Source organism: Ananas comosus, unplaced genomic scaffold (genome assembly GCF_001540865.1).
Source record: "Ananas comosus cultivar F153 unplaced genomic scaffold, ASM154086v1, whole genome shotgun sequence".
Lineage (NCBI taxonomy): Eukaryota > Viridiplantae > Streptophyta > Magnoliopsida > Poales > Bromeliaceae > Ananas > Ananas comosus.
This window is the reverse complement of record NW_017893420.1, coordinates 1-12,247: the sequence shown is the minus strand read 5'-3', so window position 1 is coordinate 12,247 and position 12,247 is coordinate 1. Positions and strand designations below refer to the sequence as shown.

Here is a 12,247-nt window from a genome sequence, read left to right as displayed (position 1 = left end):
CATACTCTACATTAGTAGATATGATCTGCAGCCTGTAAATGGCATATTAATAAAAACTCGTAAAGTTTTGAAAACCTTATTATCTGGTAGGGCAAAAAACCAATCGTATGGAAAGAGATATTGTTTGATTCATATTAAATAAATGTTCGGAATTTATGATTTCTGAAATTTACATCATTTAAATGTCATTGAGCACACCTAACAAAATAAATTCTGATTTTGGGACAGCTATAGTTTGGTTTTGAGAGTACAATATAATGTACTAGGTATATTGCATACTCTTTTGCAAGACTTGTCAGTTGTGCTTACAGTCATTGATGCAATTCCGTTTTTGGTAAAAATTTACAAGTAACCCCTAGGAAGCATCGTCAGGCTCAATCTCACAGTCGTATACATAGCCCAAGATTGCCATGCGATGTGAGACCCTATCTCACACTTCTGGCTGGCTGACCTGTTCTAATACCATACCAAACTATCACGACCTGCTTCCCAAGGGGTCACCTATCCCCAAGCCCGTAACTTGGTCAACTTGGTACCCTAGATCCAATAACTTGTTGGGGATAATCGGCTAATCTATTGGCCCAAAATGCTATAACACAGTTATTAGTTTTAGGACTACCCATTCTTATATACCTCTGCAATATGGGTTCAACTTTCGATATGGGACTATTCTTAGTCACAGGGTATTACAATCTCCTCTGTTCAAGCTCTGACATCCTCGTCAGACTCAATCACATAGTCGTATACATAGCCCAAGATCGCCAAGTGACGTGGGACCTCATCTCACACTTCTGGTTGGCTGACACGCTCCAATACCAAACCGTCACAACTTGCTTTCTAAAGAGTCACCCATCCCCGAGCCTACGACTCGATTAATTGGGTATCCTAGACCCAGTAACTTGTTGGGACGAATCCACTGGCCCAAAATGCTACAACTTAGTTATTAATTATAGGAATACCCAACCTTATATACCCAGAGGAATATGTGGTTTCCACCCCCCACAGTAGGGCTTCGTAGGCCCAAAGAAAAATACAGATTCAATATATACACAACTAGTATAACGTAATATCCTAATCATTTACATATAAAGGAAAGGGAACGTACGAAGAATCATCACATAGATACTCAACTTGTGCACCTGATCCCATGGTACTCCTAACCCAGTACACTGTACCTTTAGGATATTACCGTCAGTACACTGTACCTTTAGGATATTACCGTATTTCTCGGTTTGAACCTGTATGCTATCGGATCATCTCACCGTAACTTGATCACATCATCTTTGTGATTTAAACTTGCTCACCGTACAGTTGATCATCTTTTGAATGATGTTACTAACTTGCTCACCGTAGCTCAGATCACATCATTTAAACTGTACTTGAATCTCTATCATCTTCAGGGTTGTAACTAATGTATAGTACTAACACGTCGTCTCCGTGTAACTGGGATCATCTGTCCTATAGGAGAACACTCCTAACCTAGTATGAGTGATCAGACAAAAACGAACAGCCACCAGCGAGGTGGCTCCGTGCTCAGAGGCCTCATGAAGTGATCCCCGTCTGCATCATCAGGGCGTCTGCCAGAGCCACACGCTCACGTCAAAGAGGAGTGGATACTCTAACTCTCACTCAGCTCCTAAATTGGAAGCTCAATTGGTTCACCTAACCCACTATTTGTACTTTACATATCATCTGAACGTAATAATGGAACTCATCTGTATCACATATAACATCAAATGTAATGATACGTGGAAATATATGAGTACCGTACTATGATCGTACTATCATCAACAACGTACGTAATAATAGTAACTACTGTACTATCTCATCAACGTCAAGTAGAAACATATAGATAGATAGAGAGATAGACACGGTCGAATCAACGTCAGGTGTACATTCTCTTGGACAGTATTGAATATCGAAACCTTACTTTTATTTAACCTAATCTTCAGTGGGTTAAACTTTTCAAAACTATACCCGACTTCGAGGCTTCAAAGTTTTCCCTTAGGCTTCAAGATTGATAAAATTTCAATCATGAGGCCTCATATTTGATCCTTGAGACCTCAAAGTCACACTTTGAGAACTCCTTAGGAAAACCAAAGGTATCAAACTATCGTATGAGGTTTCAAAGTGGGGCTTCAAGTTTTGGGATTGAAGCCTAAAACCTCAAAGTATCGTTTGAGGCTTCAAAGTACACTTTTGTACTTTAGCGTTCCAAGCACAAGGTCTCAAATACAATCCTTAAGACCTCAAGTACGTTTCTGCTAAGATAAAGTTCTGGAAGTGAGGTTTAGGTTGAATTGAGAATATTTTATGAACGTTTTCAAATTCATGTTTATAGTAGTGGCTGTGACATTTTAGAATGGTTTGCAGTACTTGAATTTAAAATCCTAAAGCCCAGAAGTTTTAAACTAGAAGAGCTGAGGGTGAGCTCGTGAGTGCTTTAAACGGTTGTATGTTTAGACATTGTTAGAGGGGAAACCGTTAATGCACTATTTTGTTTTTTTAATGTTGCTTTCGTGAGTATTGTGAGTTGAGTGGGGGGTTTTTACGTCAAACAACGTTAGTGGTTTTGTTACTTGGAGAGTACACTTTCTAGGTTTGTCTTTTTTTTTTTTTTGTTTAAATGTTGAGGATTTTGTTAGAGATACTGAACCGGTACGACCCTCAGAACTTCGTGAAACGTTTTGTTTGTAAAAGTTGTTTGTTTCAATTAAAAGTCAGTTATTTATACAGTTTTTAAAGTTATGGAGAGGGAGATACCAGAACGTGACTTTTTTTTTTTAGTTTTTGAGTGTTAGTTTTTTAAAGTTTAAAAGTTAAGTTTAACTTAGTTATAGAGAGTAGGAAACAAATCTTTGAGTAGTAGAGGGGGTAGTTGTATAGAAAGGGAAAAAAGTAGTTGTTTAATGGTTTCTTTAACATTGTGGGATCCTGATTCTTATCAAATTTGAGTATACAACTTGCGTACCACATNATTGGGTATCCTAGACCCAGTAACTTGTTGGGACGAATCCACTGGCCCAAAATGCTACAACTTAGTTATTAATTATAGGAATACCCAACCTTATATACCCATACACCATGCGTTCAACATATGAGTTTAAACTATTCTTAGTCCTAGGGTGTTACAATTTCTTTGGTAATTTGTTGATGAAAAAAGGGAAAGATATGTTGATGGGGGAGATGATGAGTTTCTAAACAAAGGATGAGAGATATTGATTCAATTTGAATTGAAAATTTGAAATTTTTTGATTGTGAGTTTTTGATTTTTTTTTTTCAGTGCAAGACCATAGAGGGAGAGGTATTGAAATTTTTGACATATTTATTGACTGAAAATTAACTTTGTTTGTTGAAAATGTTTGTTTTGCAAAGTGCTTCAAGACTCCCAGCATGGCCAAGTCATAGAGATTGTTTTAGGAGTTGTAAATTTGTTTTTTTTTTTTTTCTGTTTGGATCTTTCACATGAGAGGTTCATTGTTTTGGTGATTGCAACAAACTGCATTTTTGGGGGGTGAGTTGAGTGTTATGAGTGCTTTCGTTGTAATTTTTTTGTTTTATCACGTAATTGCCAAAGGGGAGATTGTTACAGATTTGTATGTTGGCAAATTTCGTGAGTGCTCGAGTGGGAGTCGAGAAGATCAAATTTTGAAGACCCGAAATCCTAAAATTTAAGTTCATGACGTTTGGTAAGATTTTACAGTGTCGGTGATGATATTTGTACTTAAACTTTTGCAAGTATTTTATAAGAGTTAAGTTGGATTTGGAGTGAAGGTCTTGAAATAGAATCGTCTTTGCATGAACTCCAGAATTCCTAACATAAACTCTGGAACACGAACCTTGCGATTTCATGTTTTCACATGAAACTTCGGAGTTTGCTATGAAACTCCAAAATCCGAAGTTAGGGTTTTGAACTTCGGGGTGAAACTTTGGAGTATGCTATCAAACTATGGAAACCAAAAGGATTCCTCAAGAGTTTCACACTGAAACTCCAGAGTTCCTAGTTTATACTCCGGAGTACTAACTTTAAAATAGTTAGAACTTCGGATTCCCTTTTGAAACTTCGGAGCTTCAGCCCATATCAAAACTTTTCAAATTGGGTGACTTCTAATCCAATTTATTTTCATTCCAAAGCTATAAGTTATGACAGGTTCTCTTACATGTGGACTGCAACTAAGCTGGCACAGATAGAGAGATAGATAGATATACAAAGATGAACTGCAACTACTCTATCATGTCATCAATGATAATAATGCATGCAACAACTACTATCATGCTAGTATCATGCCATGAGTATATAAAGGTGCATAGTAATGTAAACTACAATATACACTATGTCTACTCAAGGTAATAATGCAAGTCTACTATACATTTCATGTTTATCACCCAATCCACTTGGTTAACTCGAAGGTTAAATCCTCGACTCACTCTCAATCTCATAGGTGAGGAGAAACTGCACTCGCACACCGAGACCGTCTGCGGGACTACTACGTCTGCCCCTAGTGAAGTACTCCGGAGACTCGTGCCTCGGTGGAGCGACCACCGACAAGCAAAAACAGACTAGTGAGTATGATCCAATCCTCACAAGAGGATATCCTGTCTACTAGGGTCAATGTGCCTCTGCTGCACAATCATGATATGTAATCAATGTTGGGACTTCTACTATCTCTAAGTTCATGTCAAATTTACTACACTAGACTCGATGCCACTCGTTCAATCATTGTAGTAAGTTTTCTACTAGTTGACATGCCACTCGTTCAAATTTAGTGTTTCTACTACACTAGTTCAATGCCACTCTACTAGGCTATCGTATGTCCAAGTTTGGCTCTTTATGCCATTATAGGATTTCCATGTCACATGACTGCCATTATAGGATTTCCATGTCACATGACCCAATCCTCATGGTACCCTAGTCCACGTGTTCAACTCATAGATACACTACTAAGAAGCATGCAAGGGAAAGGAAATATACATTTACTAATCCTATAATGCAATATGATCAACACATATATAACTTAGACATAAAAAGAAACCCGGATGCTTCGGGATGACACCCCCCACCTTTGGTGTATAAGGAGGCTCTAAAAATGTGCTTCGGCGTCCTTTACGACGAAGCCTCGGTCTTCTTAGTCCAAATGATGCTCAATCGGCCTTATTTTGTTGATAGCTCTTGACCCGCTCGACGAGTCGAAATTCCGACTTCGCCCCCGCGTTTCGTTACCTAGCAATTAGGTTTATAAGGCCTCAAATGAGATCAATCTCATACTTTACCAAAAAAATCCTATTTTGGTGCCCTAGCGTTAGCATCAAGCTAAACCTATCTCAAAACCCTAGGTTCTAGCTTCAATCCTACCATTCATGGTGCTAGGGATCCATTTTATCCCATCCAAAGAGCTAAAACCCAAAAACCCCAAATTTCACAAGCTAGGGTTAGAAGCTTACCTCTAGGTTAGCTTAAAAGAGAGAAGAGAGGTTGAGGGAGAAGTTCAAAAGCTTCCTTTTGTTGATCTCCTTCTTCTTCTCCTTCCTTTTCTTCCTTCCTTTCCTTCTCCTTTCTTTTTCTTTTCCTTCCTTCTCTTTTCTTTCTAGAGAGAGAGAGCAAGAGAGTGTGAGTGAGGGAAAGAGAGTGAACTGAGAGAGGGAGAGAGTAATCTCCCATGTATACCCCTTTAATTAAGGCCATTTTGCATAAAAGCCTCTCACCTTTCATCTCTGTGCATTGCCCTCACTGGGCTGTCTGCGCGCGGAGGGACCGATCTCCCCGACTTGGGACCGGTCCCCGAGAGCTTCAGCTCGGGTCACGCATTCGGGTACCGGTCTCGGGAGACCGGTTCCTTCCTGAGAGACCGGTTCCCGAGAGCTGGGATTTCAGGACTTAGCCAATTTTTGGCTTTTCGCACTGGGATCACGTACGGGAACCGGTCCCTCACTGCCAGGGACCGGTTGCTTCAAGCAACCCCGCAACACCAGCCGATGGGACCGGTCCCTCCCTGCCAGGGACCGGTCCCCGAGAGTAGTTTTGCTCCAGTGCAGATTTCGCACTATTTGCTCTCGTGGACTCGTTTCCAATGCACCTTTGGTGATTTTAATATCTTTGGTTTTTCCAAAGCTCACCAACACGACCTTTGGTCGATCTTGGATGAAGTCTAATCCTCGTATTTCGAGAATTCACTTCCTCACATCTAGAATCCAGCAAACCAAGTTTTGCTGCGATCCGACCTTCCTACGTCACGCACGAGCCAAAACACTAGAGGTCGTCGCTAAAGAACTGCAGAATCAGCACCTTGCAACTCTTGGAGATGTGAGTCTTGATGCAAATTGGAAAGATTGGAGGGATTAGGGAGCAAAATCTAAGTTCTCTGTGAAGAACAGGTAAAAAGATCTCAAAGTGGACGTATACCAGGTATTTATAGGGTGTTAGAGGGATAAAATAAGCCCCAAGAGAAATAGCTGCAATCTGATGTCCCTGCAGAAACGGGCGTTTCTGGGCGCCCGGAACCATGTTCTGGGCGACCGAAACATCCAGGCTGCACAAATCGTCCTCCTCGGACTCTCCGTTCGCGGTGTGCTGCGCCCGTAAACGGCTCCTGCGGAACTCACCTACACCCTGCCACGCGTCGAAGCAAACGATATTCACGATGTAGAATTTTTGGACCCACTTCTGGGCGCTCGGAACATAGGCTCCGAATTGGCTTCCAGTTTCAATTAAATTCAACACTCAGTTCTGGGCGACCTAAATCATATTTTGGGCGCCCGAATCTGGGAAAACTCTAGTTTTGCTTATTTGACTGCGTCGAGTCCAATTTTGCATCCAATTCGTGCAGAATTGACTCCGGCTCAGTCCGACACTCTCCAGAGATGTCGACCAGTCACTAACACTGAAGCCAATCCTATCCAAAGCTCATGAACACTACATCAAGGCTGTACCGGTACACAGTCCTGCTGAGGCTAACCCGAGAGTAGACCAAAAATCCAACTTTTTGGGTTTTGGTGCAAAGTTTTAAACCTCAATTCTCGGGATGGGAGCCATAAGTCGGAACACTGTCTATGACCCTCCAGAAAATGTGGAAAAGCTCGAAACATAAATCAAACACTCGAACCTTGCAATTTGTAAAAATCTTGTGTGTTACACAAACAATGGAAATGGGCATTTACAATTGACAATCACTTTACTCTCCACTTTCTGTGAAACAAACACTGCCTTAAACCGTGTGCATGCATGAGGGCATCCAACTTTCTTTCGTTCTCCACTTTTTATTATTTTAATTTCACGAAAATGTTTATGTGTTCTTCCAAATGAATTTGACTTTTAAAAATTCCTTTTTTGTACTGGTTAAGGTTACTACACATGGCTGTAGAACTTTATTTTTATATAAACAAACTTTTAATATGTTGAGCCCATATGACATCTTCATGTAAATATATTTTGTACTAATGTAGAAGTTCCAATACAGAAGGCCCGAGTTCTACAACATTTCTCCTGCAATCATTGTCATTGTTGCAGTATGCACCAAATGAAGCCTTCTAAACGATTAACATCTGTATATTCTCTGAAGAAAAATCTCTTCATTTCTTGACATTTTGTCTTTCACCTTTGTACCCTGTCAGTACTTTTTTTGTGAATGATACGGAACATTTTTCCTGCTATTACTAGATTTTGAGTTGTAAAGTCATCTTTTGAAGAAATCTGTATATAAAATTTATTGTATGTAAAAAGAATTCTATAAAGATGATTCGAATAAACATATTAAAGAGCGTGGAAAGTTAAGCATAGTATTCGTGTGTCATGACGAAACTTTACATTTATCATGAATATAACACAGGATGCTTGACTCATGGTCAGCATGATGTTCAACTATATTTAAAAAAGCTTTCGACTTCACGTGAAAAAATTGTCAATATGGTTTGAAATTGTTAAGAATATAATTGTTGTGCAGGACATGGTGATGATTACCTTGTCCAGCTTGCTGTTGGACGGTGTCCTCGAAGATGCATACACTATGTTACACCTTCTCAACGAGCTATTCTTGAGGATCTTCTTGGGAGGTAAATTTATTAACTATGGATATTCTGATCATAGATGTGATCATTTTGAACTCTCGAGAACAATTTCTTCTGTCACATTATTTCTTATTCTTTTTCCCTTGGCTTAGCTTTTTTTTGGTTGCTTGGATGAATATTTGCAGTGTCTTAAGAGTACCGTATGACTTAGCAGAGGCATCTTTACTGGATTCACTTATATCCAAGGCGAAGTTTGAGAATGACAGGTATCAAAAGCCGAAAAGGAAACCAAGGGCCTCAACTGAATATGTCGATTGGTTGTGATGATCTCTTCATATTCATATGCACAATATATAGTGGAGGAAGATAGGTAAATAAATGTATAAGACTATGATTTTTTATCTCCATCAAGAGTAACTTTGCTTGTTGTGATTGAGCTGATCTTGCTTGCATTCTAATGTGAATGATGATGGGTGTTGGGTAAGGTGTAGCTAGCAAATCACTATGTAGTTTTAATTGGTTAAATTTTAGGGAGGGATAGAATCTGATCTTAGCCAACTTGATCTCAAGCCCAACCCTGGAATAGAACAGATATAATAGAGTGAAACTGAATTGTTATTCCCATAACAATTTAAGCTTTACATTTATTTTAGAGAGCACACCGAATGCAACCTCGTGTTTGTACAAAAAAAATTCGCTCCGGGGTCGATCCTGCTGTGCAAAAAATTTGTGCACGCGGCAAGAATGGATAGGGGTTGTTGAAATTGCTATGCACGCACGGGGCTGCATGCAAACTCTATGCAATATGAGAATTTTCCTATACATGGGTGAAGGTGGATTGTAATTCGTTCTTCAAGGAAATCTTATGTCTGGTTCGTGAAATATCTTTAGCCTGGAGCTCAACACAAATCATGAAGTTTTTTAGTCACTTTAAATGCATAATCATATGCTTTCATCAAGCAGAATACAATTTTTCATGAACAGCATAATTATACGAGTCCACCGCACTCTTCCGCACGTTCGTGCAACCATAGTAATGTTCTTAGCAAAAGCAAACTCGTTTTTTTTTTTTTTTTTTTTTTTTTTTTTTTTTTTTTTTTTTTTTTTTTTTTTTTTTTTTTTTTTTTTTTTAGCTTACATTTTATTTGAAGGCATTGTTTGGTTCGGGGGGATTCTAGTTTTCATAGAATAACCTGTTAAGAGAGCCGAGTTGTTGTTCCGCCTTTTTGGATGGAACAACGATTCCTTTACTAATGGTTATTTAACAATATTTATGGTTAAGTAATTAATTAATTAATTAATTAATTAATTAAATTATCATATCATTAATTATTTGATGTTATTAATTAGTATTATTACTTTAAAATATAATTACTATTGTGGCCACTATTCCAATCCAAATTTTGAAATGTTATTTTACTAATTTCTAGAAATGACTCAATTTTTATTCAAATGCAAAGTTGGCCTAATTTATACATATCCCAAAAGTTATACCTATATGAAGATTAACTATGTATATATAGTTTATTTTCGAACCAAACAAACTATCACTAAACCAAACTAACAGTCCTATAAATTCTTTGCAATCCACACTGGTACCTTGGGTTGATAATCTTGAGCCGAGATTGTTAGTATAGGTGGTATACGGTTTTTTGTGAAGTCCTCTGGATGTTTATGCTTGTTGTAACGATATCGAAATTCGATCGATATTGCTAAACTTTGGCCCAAAGGACCACAAGTCGACGATAAAACGAATTGGACGAAGTCCCATTTGGTATTTCAACATATTTGGCAAGAGTAAAACTGAGTTCCCAAAAGTGTGGGGAATAGTATTTTGCGTTATGGAGACTGCTGAAAAGAATTCGAACACGATTGAAAAACAGAAATCTGGAGCATGCGTTAGTATTCCAAGTACAATGGTGATGTGAGCTTGTACGCGCGAGTACCATGAATTTTGATAAACCACTCCGCAGCCCAGGCCTGCGCTAAACTATCGGGTTCGAAGGCTTCAGGCACGCGTACGCCGTACAAATCAGGCTTGGCTTGCTACCTTGGTACATAGACTTACTACTAGCGAAACAATTGTATCCGAGGCCTCGGTTTGCGCTCGGTTTACAGGGTCCCGTACCGTACATGTACAAGATACCCGTGTAGCCGGTACATAGGCGCGCCAGGCTGCGGGTCTTAAGCTTGCAAGAATTTGATTTAATGGACGCGGGCTTAATTAGGCATCTTGTTACAATAGACGCGACTTACGCCCGCTCTATCTCACACGCATCTCCTCCTCATCTCTCAACTCGCACAGCTCACTCCTCCTCATATCTAGCTCGCCTCGCTCTCATTTTCTCTCTAACCTTGGTTCGAAGGAGAGGAAGAAAAGGAAAATCAGAAGGAGAGAAGAAGAAGAAGAGAGGAACGAAAAAGGAAGGAGAAGATCAAAGGGGAACAGGAGAAGAAGCTTCTTCCTCCACGTTTCAAAGCTAGAGGGCTCTGCTTTGAGCAAAAGCCCTAAGAGTACAGCCTCAAACCCCTCGAAACCATGCAGAATTTACTAGGATTTATGGTTTAGTTTAGTTGCTGTGTTAATGCTTTCAAATGGAAACCTAATGAGTTTAAGAGGTGATAGGATTTAGTTCACATTGAAAGGCTAGCATCCATAGGTTTTCCTCATAGATCTAAACCTACGGTTTTAGAAAGGGTTATGTTGCTTAAGAATGGTTTAAATGGAAACTATTGAAGCTTAAGAGAAGTTAAATTCCAAATTTGGAGCTCGAAACTAACGATTTTCTATTGTATGCCTAAACCTAGGGTTAGATTTGGTGGTCTTTTGGAAATAATACAGGGCTTTGATCTCCTTTTGAGGGGTATAGAAAGTCAAAATTGCCATGCTTATAAAACGCGTAGCGAGCGAAGACGGTTCGTCGATCCGACAAGTGGGTGCGAAGGTATAGCCATTTGTTGTGCTAAGGGGTTAGAGCTACCCCAACGAAAATTTAAGCGCGCAAGACTAGCGGCAAGAGTGCGTCTCGAGTGTTTTCGGATCACCCCAAAGGTGGGGGAGTGCCATACACCGCGAAGTCATCGGCAACCTTTCTATGTCGCAAGTTTAATGTTGATTTTCTTAATATGCAATTGCTTGTTATGATACTTTCTCTTATTTTCTTCATCCATAGGGTTAGAAAAAGATATCGTTGCTCCACACTTGCATGCTTAGTAGTTAATAAATATAGTTTTGCTTGGTTGGTTTATCATTAGTATGCATCAGAATTGTTTGAAGAATCAACACACCTGTGAGATCCTACGACCCTACACTGAGCATATTAAAGGCTTATGCCCTTGCTACAAGAACTAAGTATCACACTGAACACACAAGTGTTAATAATCCGATCAAAATGATAGAGATGGCGATCTAGTTTAAAACTATGATCAAGTCGCCGCATCTAGTTAGAAGAAACGATGATGATTTGACATTGATCAAAGATAGTTTCCTTGAGATGATACACATTAGTAGTATGTTAGACATCTATGAGATGATGGTATACAAGAGATATTTGACACTCGCACTTTCTCAGCCTTGATTCCATGATGATATTAGCCGGTCTGCCGGTACCAGGCTCTCAAAGAGGGTTGTTGCTGTTAGGGCTAGTGAGATGATTAGCTCACCGATTGCCTGTCTGCGTACATGTGAGGGTGGGATAATTTCCGGCTCACCCTCCTAAGTTGTGACGCGAACATCTCGGAGTTTGGTCACTGAGAGAGGCAGCCCTGCTGCTGCTCGCATAGCGCTTGTTATCCGCGAGGCGTACCGGGCAAAAAGGATAGTCCAGCTATGGCTAATTCGTCTATGGAGATTTGATATGGAGTCCTTTGCTGTGAACCTAGTTCATTTCATTTGGAGATATGGGTTAACATTGAGTCTATTAACCCATGATTGATGTTACCAAGTAGCTACTTTAGTCTGTTCATATCAGGCTTTACCTTGCTTCTTCTACCTCAAGTAGCATCATCATACGTCTTTATAGCTCTACTATGCATACGGCTGTTACGTAACCGATGTCGAATAGTTTGCCTTCTTAGCTTACCAAAGTTTACAGCTTGTTTATTGTTCATTCCGTTACATTCATGATTCCAGAATTGGGGCGATAGCATTGCATATAGTTGTTTACATACGACTGCTTTCGCGTTAAGCTTAGTTTTATGTCATAAAGCATATATATAAATATCTGTCTAAATCCTGCTTGAGGCC

General features: G+C 39.5%; 1 protein-coding gene across 2 annotated transcripts in view; it reads left to right on the top strand.

Moving 5' to 3' along the window:
- LOC109706005 overlaps positions 1 to 8,653 on the top strand; it is a 64,386-nt gene extending 55,733 nt beyond the window's left edge. The window contains exons 1-3 of one of the 2 annotated variants that reach the window (XR_002215004.1): positions 4,526 to 4,563; positions 7,938 to 8,046; positions 8,187 to 8,653. Coding sequence is in view for 1 of the 2 variants with exons in the window: in XM_020226814.1 (XP_020082403.1) it covers positions 7,938 to 8,046; positions 8,187 to 8,325 (248 nt within the window). In the remaining variant the exon portion in view is untranslated. Of the gene's footprint in view, positions 1 to 4,525; positions 4,564 to 7,937; positions 8,047 to 8,186 lie in introns of those variants that run through there. The other variant, XM_020226814.1, reaches the window with a different exon arrangement.
- The last annotated feature ends 3,594 nt before the right edge of the window (positions 8,654 to 12,247 follow it).